We start from the raw sequence: 18,996 nt of genomic DNA on the forward strand, positions 1-18,996 counted from the left end.
TATGAAGAAAAATTTGTGCTCCATTTGAACATTTTAGCACTTGTTAAAACATATATAAGTTTATGTAATTATTACTTTTGCATTTTCTTTTTTATAATACAAAAGTTATTTTTCATAAACCATATAAAAACACAAAAATGAAGTCACAAGGTTTAAATTTGCCACAAGAAATGACCAAACTTTAATTGCTCATTAAAAAAAGAATAAAAAGATAAAAACATAAAAACATACTCTCCGGAATGCACAAAAAATATCTATTTAAAAACAAAAAGATTAATACACAAAAAAGTAAGTTCAAAATGTCACTCTGGAATGCCACTTTGGTATCCCAGAGGTACTTTCGAAATGAACTGTTTCGGATTAAGTAGTAATTATTACTATAAAAAACTAATATTAGTTACTTTTATCAAAAAAAGACATTTATATTGGTTAGATTACTCAACTTCCCTAATTTATTTCAATAAAAAGTATTCTTATTATTAGATTTTTAGTAAAAATAACTTTATTCTAAAAATAATGAAGATGAAAGGAAGAGAATGCTTAAAGAGTTGGAAGTTATTAGTAGTGATGATTATCAGTTTTGCAAGATTTTATGAAGATGAAAGGAAGAGAATGCTTAGAGAGTTGAGTAGGTCAACTTCATGCTCACATGGAGAGGTTGATCTAAAACCATTTAGGGTGGGTCAAACCTTGAAAGAAGGTAGATGTTAAAAAAATCATGAGTTTACATGTTGTACAAACTAGGAAAGCCCTTTACCTTGCAAAAAATGTCGAAATCATGATGAGGGAAATGTGAAGGTGTTGTAGGTCAATCTGCTGAATCAAGTGAATGTGGTGGGCCATCAACTAGAAGTAAAGTAAATTGCAAGGGTAAATTTGTAATTAGCAAAAATGTAATGTGTCCGTAGGTAATGCAGATCTTAAAGGCCAATGAAAATCAGGATTGGATGGTGAAAACAATACAAGATAAACATAAATGTTTGCAAACTAGGGTAGTTAAACCTTGCAATGTCAAATTCTTAGTAAACACAACTATATAACAAATTCAAGGTAACCCTAAAATTCTAATCAAAGATTTACATGAGGCATTGTGCAAGTAACTATAGCTTGAAATGACAAAGAAAAAGGTTGCTAGGGAAAAGATAATGGTTGAACGTATCATTAGTGGGGACTACCAAATACAATATGGGCTTCTTATGGATTATTTTTTGTAACTACAAAATACTAATCCTAGTACAACAACAAGAATAGATATGCATCCAAAAACCAATTTGTCTAGTACAACAAGAATATTTAGAAAAATATATATTGTTTTGGGGGTATTGAAGCTGGGATTTAAATCTAGGTTAATGGATTCTAGTACCATATGAATGTTTAGAAAAATATATATTATTTTGGGTGCATTGAAGCTGGGATTTAAATCTGGGTTAAAGGATTTCCTTGGAGTGGATAGGCCCGATATCTTGGGAAGGTGTTCACTTCTATGGGCCTTGATTCAAACAATGGAATCTACCATGTAGCATATGTAGTGGTAGAGGCAGAAACAAGTAGTTCTTGGACCTGTAAGGAAAAGACTTGGATCTAGGAGATAATTCCAATTTTACCTTTATTTTTGATAGGCAAAAGGTATGCCTCACCTCATTAATTGTCATGTTAGTGTAACTTCGTATAATTCTATAAACTGTTGTGGGTTTGGATTTGTTTAGGGTATAATACCTACAAATGCAAAGGTATTCTCCAATGTAGAGCATATGTATTGTTGGAGGTATATTTACGAAAATATGAAGATCCAGTGGAAAGGAAAAGACTTGAGGGACCATGTATGGGAGTGTGGAAGAGAACCAATGCTAAATCACTTTGACAGTACAATGTAGGACTTGAAGAAAATGAATGATAAAGCTCATTCTTGGTTGTGTCAGATTCCAACAACTACTTGGTCTAAATCTCAATTTAGCGGTGTGTTACTACATAGGTGTTGTATTTGTAATATTTGTAATATAAATTATCCACTTGTCTTATCTTTATATGTTTTACATAAGTAGCGCACACTTTGTGTTGAATAATCTTTATGATGTATTCAACTCTATGATAGATGAAGGTAAGGATAAACCTATCATCACCTGCTTAGAGTACATCAGGGGGTCTCTTATGAAGAGATTATGTGTTGTGGAAAAGTAAATGGATAAGTGTTAAGGGCTACGAACTCCTACAACAACTCAATTTTTTTAGAAAATTAAGTATGTGGCATCTCAACATATAGGTAAGTATAATGGAGAAGGAAAGTATCAACTATCAAGTACATGACAGGATCAATTTGTGGTAAACTTAAATGATAGAACTCTCACTTGTAGACACTGGGAGATTATAGGTTTTCCATGTAAACATGTTGTGTGTGCTATTTGGGTTTGCTGGACTATGGGAGGCGATGAGGGAGCCCACAATGGGGGAGTTAAGGTCTTTAAATAGGGTGCAAACCCTGAAAATTAGGGTTTCACTCTGGCAGCCGTACTCGTCGAGTCGGGGATCCCCAACTCGTCGAGTAGACTTCGCCACCCACGTCCAAATCCATTCCTACTCGACAAGTTTGGGGCCTCCAACTTGTCGAGTCCCTATACAAAAATGAACAAACTTTCAATTAAATACATACCAGGAACCGGGTGTTACAAATCTCCCCCACTTATTTTAGACTTCGTCCTCGAAGTTTGCTGCGCCCGAAAACAACTCTTGGTAGTGATCCCTCATCTCATCCTCCGGCTCCTAATTCCATTTTGAGCCCTTGCGGTGTTGCCATTGCACCTTCACCAACTCTACCCTCTTGATCCTCAGATCTTTCTGTTGGGTTTTGAGCATTCTTACACTTCCTAAGTGTACATGCAACCCTAATAAACCTTGGATCTATGTTTGTCTAAATACATGCAAAATTGGTTTTCCAAGGTTTATAACCTATCTAGCATGGCATGGGGAACTATTAAACATAAAAGAACTAGATGAATTACATACCTTTTGTTGATTGTTGATTCCTTAGAGTTTGAGAGCCAAGCACCAATAACGTGAATGCCTCAAATGGAAATCACAAATCACCACAAACTTGGAAAACTTTATGAGAGAGTATACTAACACTTAGAAATCGGCCACCACTATTACACACACACTAGGGTGTCATTTCATGCAACATAAGCTTGTTTATATAGTGTGCATGGTTAGGGTGAAACCCTAATAACCCATGTATTTTCCTCTTCCAATGATCCATGGGTTAAAAGCTCCATGGATCATCCATGGACTTCCATATAAGCTTAGCCCATTAACAAATGAGTATTAGCCCACACCATATAAATATAATAGCCCATGATTTAATTAGTCTTCCTTTTAATCACTAAATTAATTCATACTTAATTCAAGATTAAAACTAATTAAATAACATGACATTATATTAATATATTATAACTTATAGTATATTAATAAATCGTAAGTATACAGTTCTCATAAAATTATCCATAAATAGTTCGGGTGAAGTGCAACCCAAATGGACCATGCCGGTTCGGGTCAAGTATATACCAAATAAGTTATTGACTTAGACACCTTATCCAATAGACTCCCACTTGGATAAGTCTAATAACTGTATTTGCCTATATTACTTCAGGAACCAACCGACAATCGTAGCTGTCGAAAACTCTGTTGAACTATGAAGCACCATTTTAGATAAGTGATCATATAATCCTCTGTTCTCATGATATCAGTCGGACAAACACATGGAACAATGTCTTGCTTATTTTCTGGCAGTTGTTTCCCGATTTTCGATTTGTTTGACAAAGAACTTAACTGGACACATCAATTTAGTTCTGACCGGGCTCGGTACATGGGTCAACACAAAATCATCGAGGGGCCCAGATATCGCTTCTATTTCTAGAAGGAACAGATAAACTTCGACTCATATGCTTATTCTACAACTTGTTGAATTGTACACAAAGGCACGTTTTATAACATCAAGTTACTGATGCGTTTATGTGCAATCAATGCACAACCAACTCATAGGTAATAACTCATATCTCTAGGTTTGAATACTTACATGATATTATCGTCTCACGATAACTCGAGATAAATTCCATGAAGTGATACAAGTGAGCGTGGGTTTATTCCAATACTCATAACTTATGAGCACTCATGAACGTTGTAGCAACCATTGCTATGTCTAAACACCTTTAGCCATCTACAAACCCAATTCATGACAATCTTGATTCATACCTACTTCCGACGTATGACCGATTGTGGAGGTTTGAATAAATTAATTATTCTGGAAGTCAAAACATGCAAAACTGAAACAATAGTAAATAATTGACAATGATAACAACACTTTACTCATAAATAAATCACAAATTTTATTCATCATCAAACGTCGATTACATTTTACAAGTTTCAGAAAAGGCTATCTAATCTGTAAAACTAATATCGTCTCTCAGCCTAATGCGCCTCGCATACTGCAAATGCTTAACCCTCGTCAGTCCCTTCGTGAGGGGATCTGCAGGGTTCTCATCTGACGATACCCTCTTTGCCACACTACTAGAAAAAAGGCCTTTTACAACGCGCAAACCACGACACTCATTGATTTATGTTACACAAAAGAGAGTGACATTAAAAAAGTGCCATCTCTTCAAAAAAATTTAAGGATTTAGGTCACGCATTATTGCGTGCCCTTAAATTAGTGTCTAATGTAAAAAAAATAAAAAAACACGGAAGGCACTTTATCTAAAACGTGCGTCCTTGTGAATGTCGTTTTATATTTTTTCTAAAAAACGCACGTCTCCTTAGTGAAAATGAAATCCCCAAATTTTTTAAACCCCCGCCTTCTTTTCCCTCGTCTCCACCCCTCAGGCCCTCACCCAAATCCACCGCCTCCAATCCTCGTTGCCTCTTCGACTGCAGCGATGCTCCTTCCTTCTCGAAGAATGCTTCATTTACCACCATCGTCCAATTATGTGATCCCAAGGAATTGATGGAGACGAAGAAAATTATGGATCAATCCCTTCACATCATGTTTAAGGTTAAGGGTTTGAGATTTCTTCCAAATCCATCCTCACACTAAATGCTTCGGCAACTTCAACTCCTTTCGATTGTAGCGTCAATCAACAACTACGACTCATCAACCGTCAATCGAAGTTACCAGTTGAACAACCTCTAATCGACACCTCCACCTTCTCGTCTCTCCTTTTCCACCAGGTTTTCTCTCATCTCTATCCTCCACCATATGAAGATTTACGAATATGTGCAGGGGTAACCGAAGGAAACCCTAAATCCATCTGGCAGTCAACCACTACAACCCTAAATCTCTCTTCTTTACTGATGGATTGTCCAGATGATTGGCAATAACTTATTCCCTTTCTTTATGACAATAACTTTTTAGAATTGGCAAATGATTTTTTTTCATGCTTCCACTTGTTTATGGTAATAACTTTAGGTTTCGATGTCCTGAATAACAGTGGCAAAACTCTTTCTTGGAACATGTGGTTTATATTAATGGACGACCATTTGTTTTGCGCGAGGTTGAGAGACCCTTCTTCAATCTTGAGTACACGGTGTGTGCTTATTTTTCTGCTCAAATCCCAACTTCCACTTCAGATTTACAGTATTTTTCTATATTTTTTTCTTCATAAACATGCTGATTTATCCCATTCTATACCTAAACTTTGATGTTATGAATAGGGTATCAATAGGGCTAGGGTGGAGCAAATGGAAGACCGGTTAAAGGAAGACATATTGCTAGAAGCTGCAAGGTATTCTTTTTAACATGTTTCTGTGTTTGATATCCATTTTCTTATCATCTCAATACCTATCTCGATTACAGATATGGAAATAAGATCCTAGTAACTGATGAACTACCAGATGGTCAAATGGTGGATCAATGGGAGCCAGTCACACCGACTCTGTCAAAACATCACTACAGGTTCACCATACTATGAAATTAAATGTTCATTTTGAATATCTGTTTCATAATTCCTTTCACTATTGTAGGTCTATTTAGAAATCCAAACAAGAAAATTCCTTGTTGACTACGAACGCATTCCAGCAACAGATGAAAAATCACCCAAGGAACATGATTTTGATACGTTGGTGAGTGTTATTTTCATTTAACAAAATGAAAATATTTAACTTAGATTATACTTTATATATGATTTGTGTTTTATGATCTTTATAGGTTGATAGAATTTCAAGAGCTGATCTTAAGACAAAAATAATCTTTAACTGCCAAATGGGGCATGGGCGTACTACCACAGGGATGGTCATTGCCACATTGATCTATTTAAATCGAATAGGAGCTTCTGGTACTTTTTTTTTGTCTCTGTGAAGTTTATGTTTTATGTTTGCATGCTTTTACAGTATGCAAATGAACCTTTTTCCTTATAAATTTCCCATTACAACAACATTCTTGAGTAACTTCTTTTTGATTGACATGGTTTTAGGGTGGTGTTGAAGGCAAACGACAGGTGGACAAAGTGATTGACAAGTGTGCCTCGATGCAGAACTAAATCTGCTTTAGGGCGGGTTCCCAGTCTATGGTGTTACAAATCCAACTGTGGAAAGAATTAAATCTGTTATGCAAAGAATAGGTAGCTTTAAAGGTGGCCTGGGTAGACCCGTCTTTTGGCACAACATGAGAGAAGAACCTGTTATTTACATTAATGGAAAGCCCTTTCTGCTTCGTGAGGTTGAAAGACCCTACAAAAACATGCTCGAGTATACGGTATATAATAATAATCCTCTCTCATTTTTAATGTTTATTATTTAAATATACTCAAGTGTCAAGTGGTTTAATGTAGGGAATTTACTGTGAAAGAGTGGAGAGAATGGAAGCTCGACTGAAAGAAGATATTCTCAAAGAACCTGAACGTTATGGATGTAAGGTATCTACCTGATACCTTGCTGCAACCTTGTTGCCTAAGAACAGAAAACAAAACAGAACAGGAAGAAAAAAAGGAAAAAAAAAACTACATGGCTGGCAATAGGTGATAACAGGGGAAGAAAAAGATGGGATTTTTTATTTTGCTTGGTGGAAAAGAAAACTTTTATTGCTGAAAAACTTCTTTCTAAATACCTATAACGTAGCATATTTATACTAAAAGAAAAAGAGTTTGACTCATAGTCTAAAACCGGGAAACAAAAATAATAAAAACATTTTTCCTAAAATGCCCCAGTGGGCTTTTTCCTGAATTACGCCAACAATGGAGGTGATATTATGGCAATTCACGAACTACAATCATATTTTATTACAAAAACTTAATTAAATTGGAACTTTCCCAAAATACCCCTGAGGCTATTTTTGTCCCCAGTTCTCAGGGGACGGAATAATGATGGATGGTCAAGCTAAAATTTGGTTTTGAATTTAATTTGGTATAAAAATGACAGGTTTGATAATGGTAGATGGTCAAGATATAAGAACTTTACAAGTCCATTTGGAATATTACACTACAGATAATATTCTCTCTTTATTTCAGAAATCAATGTGAGGAGATGTTTTGTCATAATAGTGCAAAATCACTCTCTGAGTGGGTGTCTACTTCTTCCTTCTTTGTCTTATTAACTTTTTCATCTTATAATATGTTTGGATGCTGCTACATTTTAATACTGTCTAGAGTATATTATATTTGTTATTTGTGATAATAGCAGCTGGTTTTGTTTGTGATGGGATTAGTGTAAATTTTTGTCTGTTTTGTTGTTTTCTGGATGATAGCTAGGTACCTAAAGCATTGTTTAAAGGTGGATCAGTAGTCTACATGTCATTGCATGTCTTTGTCTTGATGATGATGAAGAGGTAAGGTAAGTAACTCAAAATACTTACCAATCATTTAATTGGATAATATTAGAGATAATGGTAGTATAGCATCAACAGAAAAAGCAGGACATTTATTACCTGCAATTTTCCTCTTGAAGCAATGGTGTATGAAAATCTTGATTAATAGATTCTGGTTTACAAGGACCTTTAAGCTTTTTAACGTTGAAATTTGGATTGGTCTGTGATGCGTTGCTAGATGAAAGAAAAAGTAAAGGTAGGTGTTTGTTGGTTAATACTTAATACTTAATACCTGATGAAAGTGGAATGGGTAAAAATTAAATAGATGAGTATGATATGGCAGTTAACAAGGTCATGGTCATTTGACGACATAAATAAAAGGGGAAAAGTTAATGTGAATGGTATATGGTTTTGGGTAAATAACGCAGCTAAATACGTGGGCAAAAGTGAGAACAAGAGTTGGACATATGAGAAGGCAAAATCTATAATTTCAGAGTCAATTGAAATGAGCCAGTCAATGGGTTTAGATGAACTGCAAAGGCTTGTGGAAGAACAGGCAGAGATGTACCCTCTTGGTCCTTGCAAGGCCGGCCCAAGGGGCGGGCGAGCTGGGCCAAGGCCCAGGGCAGCAGCTGGATGAGGGGCATCAGATTTTCTATGTCTCTTATGGTTCATATTTTATTTGGGCCAAACTTAGTTACCCAGTAGGCAAAATTAGGGCGACAGGGCACCAACGTGAAAATTAGAACTCAATTGAGTTGTAAAAGAGACGACGCACGCGATACACTTCAATGTATGGGTAAACGCAACGTCGCGACATGCCTAGATGGAGGTGTCTCGTTTAGTCCTTAGTTGATCGCTTTTCCATTTAAAATCTGATTCCTATGATTTCTTTTTTTGAAGCTCTAAAATCTCTTGATTTTTTATTTCAGATTTCTTCTTCTCGGTGTGTCCTTTGGTCCCTTATCACCTGATTTTGGATTTAAACTCTGAGTTCGCATTCTCCCTGTTACCTATCAAAGTACTGAGGTAAATATTATGATTTTTTATATTAATTTTCTTACTTTCTAAAATTATTAGTGTTTTTTTTTTCTGAATTATGATTGAAAAACAGTGAACTAGGGTAAATTTTATGAATTATGATATTAGTTTCTGAAAATATATAATTGTCCTGATGCTTGAAATTACGATTGTGATGCGTTTCACATAAACAAAATATTTTTTATGCTTTATGCTTACACAAACAGTATTTTGCTTTTATTAGTTATATTGTTCACTTATTTGTAGTAGAGATTCTTAAAAGTGTTTAGGATTTGAAGGCAATTTTTCTTTAAAAGAGTTATGAATTATTTGGCTTTGTTTTTTGATATTTTTAATACTACTTTCTACATTTTCCGATCATTGGGGATATAATGGGTATTCTCTTGGCTTTCTGATGGCTGAATGCATGGGTGTTTCCCCTCATCAAGCAAACATATCATTGTTTTACGAATTAGTATTTTGTGCTCATACGATTGAGTGGAGCCTTCACCTGCTGAGCATTTTGGAGCTTTCCTTGCTACTGATGTGATAACGTGTTGGTGCTTTCTTTACTGATACTGTTGTGATGCCATTATCATTTTGTGTTGCATGAAGGGAGCAAATGCAAAGCTTTTGTAAATTGAAGCATGTGCTGATATAAAAGGGATGTTGAAATTGTCACTTGTCTCAAATATGCGCTTGAAGACTAACATTCGCAAACTAATTATCTATGGTGATTACATGAAAGGATTATGACACTGGATGATAGGTGCTAGATTTAATTGTATCTAACAATATCTGTAAATTACATTTTTTTGTCCCTTATATGGGTTTTTGGTTTTAGCTTTGAACATTTTTGCCCCTCTAGTCCTATGTTTTTATTGAATTTGTTGTTAGAAAAACAACAAATATAGTGTTTTTTTTGTTGTTCTATAGTATAAAATTAGGGCATCATTATGTCTTATTGCCCCGGGCAACATATTTCTTTGGACCGGCCCTGGGTCCTTGCATTGCAATTGCCTATTTATCGGTTCTAAAGGACTGTGAGATTCATTGCTTTCATGAAGGATTGGAAGTCAAACGACTTGGTGGTCTCCATGTCATTGGGACATCTTTGCATGAGTCCCGAAGAATTGATAATCAGGTAACTTTGCATCAGTATTGTGTTTTAAGGTTTTACATAAATTTAGCATATACTTTCAGACTCACTTTTTTAATTTATTTCTTGCTTTACAAAGCTTCGTGGCAGAGCAGGAAGGCAAGGAGATCCTGGATCAACACGCTTCATGGTTAGGTAAGTTCTGTTAAATGATTTTTATAAAGTTTAAAGTCAATCCTTTCATCTGGACAAAATTCTTCATGTTAAATTACGTAATAGTCCTTGGAGTAGTTGACATGAACAATTTTTTTTGTTAGAATGATTCCATATATATGTGCAAGCAAGCACATGCCTTGTGAAAAAGGGAAATCTATTCTAGTCATTCTCTTTAACAAGGCAACCTTAAAGTTGATTTTTTAAACCTGATGTTTAAAATTACATTGAGTGTGAGATAGAAGCTTATGCAGAGAAGGAAAAAGATAGAAGTTTTTGAGGATGTTGCTGATGAAAAAGATAGAAGTTCTTTAGGATGCTGCTAATGAAGTTTATGCAGAGAAGGAAAAAGATAGAAGTCTGTTGGCACATAGTAAGCTAGATAATGCAATTGTATATAAATGAGTTCATTTTTTTATAACATTTACTCACTATTGGAATAATTATTTGTATTTGACATATTAGTGAAATGAATTATATTTGTTATTTATGGTATTTTATTTATTATTATGAGATTTCTAATGTATTATTTAATATGAAAAATTAGTAAATCTATAAATAATATTTTTTTTAAACATTTAAAATTATGATACGCAAAAATGTGTGTCATCTTTATTTATGGCATGGCCTTTCTTGACAGGGGCTTCCTTGATACGCATTGCGTGTCATAAACACGCGCGTCGTAAGGTTACGACACGCAAATGCGTGTCGTCTTCCTTTATGACAGGGCCTTCCTTGATATGCATTGCGTGTCATAACCGCGCGTCGTAAATGTGCGTCATAAATGCACGTCGTAAATGCGCGTCGTCTATAGACAACACGCAAAAGTGCGTCGTCTCTCTTTATGACAGGGCCTTCCTTGACACGCATTTGCGCGTCGTCTGAGCGTTTTACGACGTGCAATGAGTGTCGTAAAAGGCCTTTTTTCTAGTAGTGCCACGAGGAGTCCTTCTTCTATCTTGTGTCTTATGAAGTGATATTTTCTATCAATGTGTCGGGATCTGCCATGATCTCTCGGTTCCTTGGCTAAGGCAACCACACTATTGCTGTCACAGAAAATCTCCATAGGCTCCTTAATAGTTGGTACAACTCCAAGGTCTCCGATGAAGTTTCTCAGCCATATCGCCTCCTTCGCTGCTTCACTCGCTGCTATATACTCTGATTCACAATTCGAATCATCCACCGTCTCCTGCTTGGAACTCTTCCAAGAGATTACCCCTCCATTTAAGTTAAAGACCCAGCCCGACTGAGAGTGGAAGTTATCCCTATCAGTCTGAAAACTAGCATCACTATACCCTAATACTCTCAAGTCATCACTCCCACCAAGAGTAAGGATCCAATCCTTAGTCCTCCGCAGGTACTTGAGAATGTTCTTTACCGCAGTCCAATGAGCCTTGCCAGGGTTCCCCTGATATCTGCTGACCGTGCTCAAGGCAAAAGCCACATCAGGGCGGGTACAAGTCATAGCATACATGATCGAGCCAATAGCGGAAGCATACGGTAATTGACTCATCTCAGCTATCTCAGCCTCTGTACTCGGACTCTGAGTCTTACTCAGCTTGGCATTGCTTTGGATCGGTAAATCTCCTTTCTTGGAATTCTGCATGTTGAATCTTTTCAACACCTTATCCAAGTAGGTACTCTGACTAAGTCCAATTAGTCTTTTACTCCTTTCTCTTAATATCCTTATCCCTAAGATATAGGCAGCTTCCCCTAGGTCCTTCATATCAAAGCACTTCCCAAGCTAGGACTTAACCTCCTGCAAGGTTGGGATGTCATTTCCTATAAGTAGTATGTCATCCATATACAGTACCAAGAAGCTAACTATATAATCCCACTAGCTCTGACATACACTCAAGACTCATCTTCACTTCTCGAGAAGCCAAACTCTTTGACCTTCTCATCGAAACAAAGATTCCAACTACGAGATGCTTGTTTTAATCCATAAATGAATTTCTCAAGCTTGCACACTCTATTAGGATATTCTGCACTGACAAAACCCTCTGGCTGATTCATGTACACATCCTCAGCCAACTTTCCATTAAGAAAAGCGATTTTGACATCCATTTGCCATATCTCATAATCATGAAATGCAGCAATGGCCAGCATAACCCTAATAGACTTAATCTTTGCTACTGGTGAGAAGGTTTCATCATAATCAATACCCTGAGTCTGAGTAAAACCCTTCGCAACCAGTCGAGCCTTATAAGTGTGCACTTTACCTTCCATGTCGGTCTTCTTCTTGAAGATCCATTTGCACTTGACTGTCTTACATCCTGGCACATTGTCAACCAAGTTCCAAACTTGATTGTCATACATGGACTGTATCTCGCTGTCCATAGCCTCCTTCTATTTGGCAGACTCCGGGCCTGCCATGGTTTCCTTAACGCTTCTAGGTTCATCCAAATTTACTAGTGTACTATCACTGATAAACGTATCACCTTCCATAGTAATATGAAAACCATAATAAAACTCAGGTGTGTTCCTAACCCGTGTGGAACGCCTCGGAGGTACAGACTCGTCAACTGGCTCAACAGGAGTTTCCTCCTCAGGTTGACTGCTAGTGTCTGAGGTTCCTTCACCAATTGACTCTTGAATTTCTTCAAGGTCAATTTGTCTCCCACTGTCTCCTTGGCTTATAAATTGTCTCTCACGAAAGACCACTCTTTTTGCTACAAAGACCACATTCTCACTAGGTCTATAGAAGAGGTAACCGAAGGATTTCTGTGGGTAGCCGATGAAAATACACATTTCACTTTGGGTTCGAGCTTATCATGAGTCTCACGCCTCATGAAAGCCTTGCAACCCTAAATTTTGATGTAGTCTATGTAACGCTCGTAGATCGGGGCTAGTCAATTTAGAGACGATAAGCATCAAAAATGACTTTTTGATGGAATATTATTTAGAAGGATTAATCTTAACTAAGTTGTAGTATATGTTACAAGGATTCTGTACATAAAAAGAACGCCAAAATCCGAGTTATAACGAAGAAGTTATGACATGTCGAAGTTTCGCGACAGAACCGGCACGACACAGCGCGACGTAAATAGTGAATTTACGTTAGAGCGATATTTATCCGAAACAATCTAAATGAGAATTTATGATCTCAACGATAGTAGTGCAACAACGGAAAGACGGACGAAAACGGACGTCAGACGAAGGAGTTATGACTTTATAACGGAGTTTTCCTGTCTCGGCCTACTAAAAATAATATAAAAGTAATATAATTATAATATATTAAAAATAAAGTCAAAATTAGCCATGGAGTCTAAACGAGAGTTGTAGAGCATAATCTCACCTTCGTGTCGATATAAAGAACGTCGAAAACCGATTTCGTATGCGAAAGTTATGAATTTCTGAAGTTCGGGGCGCGAAACCCCAAAACTGTCAGATGCCACGACATGGCAAGCAGTTCCACGACGTGGCAAGTCTTCTGACACCTCCGGGAGTCCTCTAGATGTAACTTGCGATTACGCATGCAGTGAAGACCAAGCCCACGACGTGGAAAAAGGTGTCACGACGTGGCAAGGACCAATTTTGCCCTATAAATAGATTTGAAGGGCCAGCCATTTAGGGTTGCTATATTCTCTCATCTCTCACCCATATTACCTCAATTTACGTGCAAAGAAGTACCCCCGAAGCCCCGGTATCATCCCGAGACCCGAAGCAAGTCCCGAAGCCCGAAGATCCCAAGAAATGCAATTCCCGAGTCGAAGCTCTGCCCGCGAGGAGCCCAGTTTTTGTGAAGATTTTACAGATCTACCAAAGAATACTACTTCTACAAGTTGTAGTGATGTCCGATCATCTTCTGATCAAGTGAGTGTATAGTCCCTTTCATAAACACGATAATAAATACAAGTATTGTTTGAATGTATTAAGTATATTGTTGTTTACATAAGTAAGTGTGTGGTTACTTTCTTCTAACACATAAATACGAAGTATTTGCTATGAAATACGTGCTATGTGTTTATATATTATTTGTCTATTTGAGATGGGCGTGGAATTGATGTTTATACAGGTGTTAAATGATTTAAACTGTGTAAGTATTTATATTTACAAATATGTTGGGTAGAACATGGGTAGACGAAATAGTTGGTGTGTGATGAAGGATGAGTTTGAGGATGAGACGAAAGATAAACCTCGGTAGCTATGGATTTAGTATTGTAAAGACAAACCTCGGTAGCTATGGATTTAGTACTGTATAGATAAACCTTGGTAGCTATGGATTTAGTACCGTAGAGATAAACGCTGGTAGCTATGGATTTAGTACTGTTAGATAAACGTTGGTAGCTATGGATTTAGTACTCGATGAATGAACCATAGCAGCTATGGAATTAGTGCTTTACGAAGGAACCTTGGCAGCTATTGTCTTAGTGCCTAATAAAGAATCCTGGCAGTTATTATCTTAGTGCCTAATACGGAGTGAACGAATAGATGACTCTTAGGGTAAATCCGTAAGAGTAAGGAAGATAATGGGGATGGGAGGTTGGGTTGATTGTTTGATAATTAATTACAATAATTATATTATTGTGGGTTGAAAACCCTATATGCTCACCATGCTCCCAAGCCTGACCCAATCAGTTTTCTTTGCATTACAGGTAATGGCACAAGAGTATAAGTTGGTGGACTTGGCGAGAGATTTTGGATTATAGATCAACAGTTATAAATGACTGTTGTAAGGTCTATTTTTACTGTTTATACTTTTGGTATGTATCGGAACATGACATCTTGAGATTTTGTTATTTAATAAAAGTACATTTCTTTAAAGAAATGCTTTGATAAATTCGTATCATATTTTTGTTTTGGGATCAAATTCTGCAACTATTTTCTTTAAAATATTACTCTGATTTTAAAAAAACAAAGCATAAACAAATCGGTCTTTTCTGGCCGTGAAATTGGGGATGTCACAGTCTAACTTGGGAACCTTCCCAGTCCACATCTCATGAGGTGTTTTGGTAACCTTCTTTGTAGGGACTAGATTAAGGACATGGGTGGCAGTCTCTAAGGCATACCCCCAAAAAGAGATTAGTAGCGAAGCTCGACTCATCATAGAGCGAAGCATGTCTAACAAAGTTTGATTAGGCCTCTCAGCTACACCATTCAGCTGTGGTGTCCTGGGAGGTGTCAATTGTGAGACAATCCCACACTCCTTAAGATAGTCAAGGAACTTGGTACTAAGATACTCACCACCTCGATCGGATCGAAGCATCTTAATGTTCCTGCCCAATTGATTTTCTACTTCCTGTTTAAACTCTTTAAACCTTTCAAAGGTTTCTGACTTATGTTTGATTAAGTAGACATAACCATATCTACTAAAATCATCAATAAAAGTCACATAATACCGATTAGCATCCCTTGTGGCGGTTTTGAATGGTCCACATACATTAGTATGTATTAGGTCCAACAAACCCTCACCCGTTCACAAGTACTAGTGAAGGGTGATTTTGTCATTTTTCCAAGTAGACAAGATTCACAACTATCATCCGATTTTAGGTCGAATGATTCCAAGACTCCGTCCTTTTGGAGTTGGCCTATGCGTTTCTTGCTTACATGTCCAAGACGACAATGCCACAATGATGCTTTATGTAGGCTAGTAGAAGAATCACTATACAAAACATGATTTCCTAAGTTGTCTACAACCGACACAGTTTCATACACACCATCACAAGGTAATGCTTTAAAATAGAACACATTATTAAAGAAAGCATCAATACCACCACATTCATTATCAAATGAAAAGTAAAACCTTGTTTGTACAAACCATGAAAAGAAATAATATTTCTCGTCATTTCAGACGAGTATACACATTTATTCAAATCTAATTTTAACCCATTATTCAGCAACAAAGTATAAACTCCAATCTTGGAAACAGGTGAAGCCTTCCTATTCCCCATGATCAAGTTTATCTTCCCGTGCTCCACATCCTCACTTCTTCTTAGGCCCTGCAAATTTGAACATATGTAAGTACCACATCCTGTATCAAGCACCCAAGAATTAGAATATGGTGAGTTATTAGAAAATATTGTGTAAATACCTGCATGGGTGGGTTTCACTTTCCCATCCTTTAGATCCTGCAAGTACTTAGAGCAGTTTCGCTTCCAGTGCCCCTTGTCCTGGCAATAGTAGCAATCAGCATCCTTGGGAATGACAGAAGGAGTGACAGAACCACTTTTGGTCCTTGATGAGGAGCCTTCAAGAGACTTTCCCTTGGTACCCTTCGAAGGGGACTTCCTTTTTTTCCCTTTGCCTTGCCCGATAGCCAAAACAGGGGTAGATGTTGGAGTAGGAGTAGTAAAGGTAACAACCGACTTGCCCTTAAGACCGGTTTCAGCGGTCTTCAAGAGTCCTTGAAGTTTGCTAAGAGTAACTTCCTCCTTGTTCATATGATATGTCATACGAAATTGGTCATAACAAGAAGGTAATGAGTGCAAAATGATGTCAATTGCCAACTCCTCAGGGAAGTTCACATTTAGCTTGAGCAAACGGTCCACATACCTTTGCATCTTTTGCATGTGGCCCGTGATGGATTCACCATCCTTCATGTGGGTTGTTATCATGGAGGAGATTATTTCATACCGCTCTTGACGAGCACTCTGATGGTACCTTTCCATCAGGTCTTGGTGCATCTCAAAAGGGTAAAAGTCCTCATAGGACATTTGGAGCTCGACTGTCATCGTGGCCATCATGATGCATGCTACCTTAGTAGCATCTCTCTCATGCGTCCTGAATTTAGCGATCTCCTCAGGAGTAGGAGTTGACTCATCAAGCTCCTTTAACTCCTTATCGAGGACGTATTCCTTGTCCTTATAACGAGTAACCATCCAGATGTTCCTAATCCAGTCCATGAAGTTGGAACCATCAAAGATGACTCTCCCACAAAGATTCATGAGAGAGAAAGAGTCGGTTGGGTTAGAGCCCGAAGCATTGTTGTTGGAAGAAATCTGAAAAGAAGAAGGCAAGTTTAGATTAGATAAATAGAGTCCTTAATAAGACACCAAAATGTAATATTAAGGCTAGTATCCAATCACAATATATTATACTTAGAAGAGGGATGTCGTAATCTAAGTAATAACATATTTGAAAGGTAGCTGAATGACGATTCACCAATTTCCACCACGAAAAACGACATAAATTATTAGGTTTTAATTGGATCTGAAAATCCTAGATTCTTTTGAGATTCATTGAACTTTTCAATAGCATGTTTCAATCTCGATTGTGCCCTTCAAGTTTTGTGACTGGGATGCCAAGGATCACAAAACAAGGTGTGAATAACCATACTAATTCACTTGGTACTCTTAATATTATTGCCTAATCAATGTGCCGGTGAACCACACACGCTCCATTGATCTATGACAAACATTATGTCACCCTTCGTGATCCTTACTAGTCCAAGTTAGTGTGCCGATTAACCACACACACTCCACCAACGACTTGGTAAGGTACAAAGTGTGAATTCTATGGAGTAGCACCATATTCACATTTTTCCCTAAAGTAACTAAGATTGGGAATTAAAAAAATATTTAGTTACTTTATAATAATCATTATACTTTTAATGAAATTTAAAGTCATTGTCCTACCCGTTCGGCTAACGACCCTCCACCGATCAAGGAAGCGGTGGGTGAGAGTGGACACCCATTAAGCTGCCATTTTATAGACAACACCCTTATACCCCCCCTTATAGACCAGCTTCGTGAATGAGGTCTACTAATGGTAAAACGACTTATTCTTATATATATATATATATATATATATATATATATATATATATATATATATAATAATAATAATAATAATAATTAACCATTAATGTTATAAATAGTATAAGTGTTGAATTTTAACTATTAAAACTCTAAGGTTTGGAATTAAAGTTTATTAAAGTGTGTAAAACTTTTCAAATTCCAAAACTTGCGGGCAAGTTTTGAAAATCTTCAAAACTTTTCATTTCATAACTTATGAATTAAAGGTTCATAAAAATGAAGACTCTTCATTTTTATGTAGCTTGTGTGTTTTTAATGTGTGTTTAAAAGAAGTGACCTTTGGATATCCATAACTTCAGAACAAATTATGGACTCCATTAAAACACATAAATGATCAAGAATTAATCCTAAACAATTTAGCAAATAATTCCTATCGTCTTCTAAATTCATAAGAACATGAACATGATCATCAAAATTTCAAGAAATATATGAACACATAAAATCATGGAATTTTGATATAAGCCATTGTAAATGGATTAGAATAACCATTACACCAACTAAAACAAGTTTTAAAACACCAAAACAGTTTAGGGTAATGTTTCTAGTCCATTTCCAGCAGCAAAATCGAAAAAACTGCATTCTGCATGACCAACTCGCCGAGTGCACGAACTGACTCATCGAGTTGGTTGAAGATAGGCTTGGACTCGTCGAGTCCCCCTATGGACTCGACGAGTCTCCCTGTGCAGACAACAAGAAAATCGATTTTTTTCACTATTTTGCATCAAGTATCAAACAAACAAGCCTAGGCTCTGTTACCACTGTTGGGTTTTAAGCATTCTAACACTTCCTAAGTGTACATGCAACCCTAATAAACCTTGGATCTATGTTTGTCTAAATACATGCAAAATTTGCTTTCCAAGGTTTATAAACTATCTAGCATGACATGGGGAACTTTTAAACATAAAAGAACTAGATGAATTACATACCTTTTGTTGATTGTTGATTCCTTGGAGTTTGAGAGCCAAGCACCAATAATGTGAATGCCTCAAATGCAAATCACAAATCACCACAAACTTGGAAAACTTTATGAGAGAGTATACTAACACTTAGAAATCGGCCACCACTATTACACACATACTAGGGTGTCATTTCATGCAACATAAGCTTGTTTATATAGTGTGCAT

The 18,996-nt window shown here is 36.8% G+C and overlaps 1 protein-coding gene across 1 annotated transcript; it reads right to left on the reverse strand.

Annotated features, from left to right (window-relative positions):
* Window positions 1-15,867: 15,867 nt before the first annotated feature.
* Window positions 15,868-17,044, reverse strand: LOC145063372 (uncharacterized). The gene is made up of 2 exons (XM_079010975.1): window positions 16,150-17,044; window positions 15,868-16,057 (listed from the first exon to the last, which is right to left on the reverse strand). The coding sequence occupies exons 1-2, from the start codon at window positions 17,000-17,002 to the stop codon at window positions 16,041-16,043; spliced, it is 870 nt and encodes a 289-aa protein (XP_078867101.1). The 5' UTR covers window positions 17,003-17,044; the 3' UTR covers window positions 15,868-16,040.
* Window positions 17,045-18,996: the final 1,952 nt, after the last annotated feature.

This window comes from Lactuca serriola, chromosome 7 (assembly GCF_051521515.1).
Source record: "Lactuca serriola cultivar US96UC23 chromosome 7, Lser_US96UC23_V15, whole genome shotgun sequence".
Lineage (NCBI taxonomy): Eukaryota > Viridiplantae > Streptophyta > Magnoliopsida > Asterales > Asteraceae > Lactuca > Lactuca serriola.